At 37.6% G+C, this 2,500-nt stretch overlaps 1 protein-coding gene across 1 annotated transcript in view; it reads right to left on the minus strand.

The window, feature by feature from the left end:
- LOC122265545 (MAM and LDL-receptor class A domain-containing protein 1) overlaps nucleotides 1–2,500 on the minus strand; it is a 14,691-nt gene that overhangs the window by 9,635 nt on the left and 2,556 nt on the right. The window contains exons 3-4 of the mRNA XM_086555205.1: nucleotides 1,994–2,115; nucleotides 849–1,140 (exon numbers count right to left, since the gene is read on the minus strand). Coding sequence (XP_086411331.1) covers nucleotides 849–1,140; nucleotides 1,994–2,115 — 414 coding nt within the window. The remainder of the gene's footprint in view (nucleotides 1–848; nucleotides 1,141–1,993; nucleotides 2,116–2,500) is intronic.

A 2,500-nucleotide genomic window follows, 5' to 3' on the forward strand; every position in this document is an offset into this window, starting at 1 on the left:
AGTTTACAACTGTGAATATATCCGTTTAATAAATTAAAGTTAAATGCGGATATATATTTTAGAAAGAAAGGTGAACATATTCATGGAAAAAAATAAAATAAAATACAAATGACATGGGTTCAATATGTCACACACGTCTGTTTAAAAAGAATAAAATGTCAGTTTAAAAATATGACTAAAATGTATGTTGATAAAGCACCCTAAGTTGTTTTTTTTAATTGTTTTGGAAAGAGGACAAATCTTTTCCCGAGTTTCTTAGGTTATGATTATACTATTTTGCGCGATTTTACTAATTGGAGACCAATACTGTTAAATAGAATTCAATCTTCTTTTTCTTCTCTCTCTCTTGCTCTCTCTCTCTTGCTCTCTCTCTCTCTCTCTTTCTCTCTCTCTCGTCTCTCTCTCTCTCTCTCTCTCTCTCTCTCTCTCTCTCTCTCTCTCTCTCTCTCTCTCTCCACTCTCTCTCTCGCTCGCTCTCTCTCTCTCTCTCTCTCTCTCTCTCTCTCTCTCTCTCTCTCTCTCTCTATATATATATATATATATATATATATATATATATATATATAGGTACCTCCTTGTTTATCTATATGTCTGTCAATTTAGCTATATACATACATACACATACACATACACATATACATATATACATATATATGTACATATACATATACATATGTGTATACATATACAAACACACACATATGAGTACATATGTATATATATATGTATAACTCTTCCTCGCTCGCACCTCCCTCTGTTCTCCCTCTCATTCTTTCCCTCCAATCCTCTCTCCCTCATTCCTCCCCCGTCACCCCCTCCACCCCCTCCACCCCGTCCTCCCCACTCACTCTCGCACGGCCCATCCTTGAAGGTGATGTCATCCACAGCGACGTATCCCGTGTATCTCGCAAAGCGCATGTTCGGAACGGCTTCGAACGCCACGCTGAACTCTGTCTTGGCTGAGAACGTGACTTTCGCCGGCTGCCATTGCCCGCGAGTCGAGCCCTTGTGCTTCATGAGGTTCGTTCTCTGGAAGGTGACGGGGATCGAGTCGTTCTGGAGGGCGTCGTTCGCGTCCTCCGTCAGGTAGGTGAGTAAGAGGACTTCAAACTCATCGATGCCCAGGCCGTAGGTGGCGTACTAAGGGGAGAGTCAGGGACTATATATATATACTTATACACATACACACACACACACACATATATATACAAACATTTGTAGATATATATATATATATATATATATATATATATATATATTGTATATAACTAAATCGTATCGTATATAACTCAATTATCTTTCTCTGTCTCTCTGTCTCTCTCTCTCTCTCTCTATATATATATATATATATATATATATATATATATATAGAGAGAGAGAGAGAGAGAGAGAGAGAAAGAGAGAGAGAGGGAGAGTGAGAGAGAGAGAGAGATAGACAATAATGTTGATGATAACAGTAGTATTAGCAGTAATGATAATGATAAGAATGATAATAATATTAATAGCAATAAGGGTAATGATACTACTACTTCTGATAACAATAATGGCAAAACTAGCAATGATAACAATAATGACTGTAATAGTAACAATTACAATAATAAAAATTATAATAACTAGAACGACAACAATGATGATGAAAATAACAGTAACATTGATAACGATGATAATGATTATGATAACGATAATAATGAGGATAATGATAATGATAATACTAATAATAATTATAACAATAACAATAACGAAAACATCAGTAAAATAACTATAAAAATAACAACATCAATAATGATAACAATAACAATAACAAAAAACAACATCAACAAATTAACTATAAAAACAACATTATTGATAACAATAACAATAACAAAAAAAAACAACATCAATAAAATAACTATAAAGATAATAACACCAATAAGGATAACAATAACAAAACACACACACACACAAAAAAAAAACGATAACAAAAAAAAAAACAAAAAACAAAAAGAGAACTTACCGCAAATTCAAGACACTTCCCCAGAGCTCCAGTCTGTGGGTTCGGTTGCGTCACAAGCCAAGCCTTCTTGTGGGGTTGGTCCGTGTATATCATGTCGTGGGTTGTCGTGAAGCCATATCCGCCTGCGGATTAAGGAGGATTTGAGGAAATGGGTTGATAAGGATGGTGATTATTGTAGTTGGAGAAGACTTTACTTAATTATTCATCAGTGTACAAGGTACGACGGAAAATATGTTTGTTTTTACATCAGATTCTACGACCTACTTCAGCTTCTATGACGTACCTTAGCCTGCAAGACCCACCTCATTCTCCACGACCCATCTCAGCCTCCGCGACCCACCTCAGCCTCAACAACTCACCTAAGCTTCTATGACCCACATCAGCCTCCACGACCCACCTCAGCCTCCACGACCCACCTCAGCCTCCACGACCCACCTCAGCCTCCACGACCCACCTCAGCCTCCACGACCCACCTCAGCCTCCACGACCCACCTCAGACTCCACGAC

This window comes from Penaeus japonicus, unplaced genomic scaffold (genome assembly GCF_977035675.1).
Source record: "Penaeus japonicus unplaced genomic scaffold, GWHDUDI00000001_assembly GWHDUDI00000030, whole genome shotgun sequence".
Classification (NCBI taxonomy): Eukaryota; Metazoa; Arthropoda; class Malacostraca; order Decapoda; family Penaeidae; genus Penaeus; species Penaeus japonicus.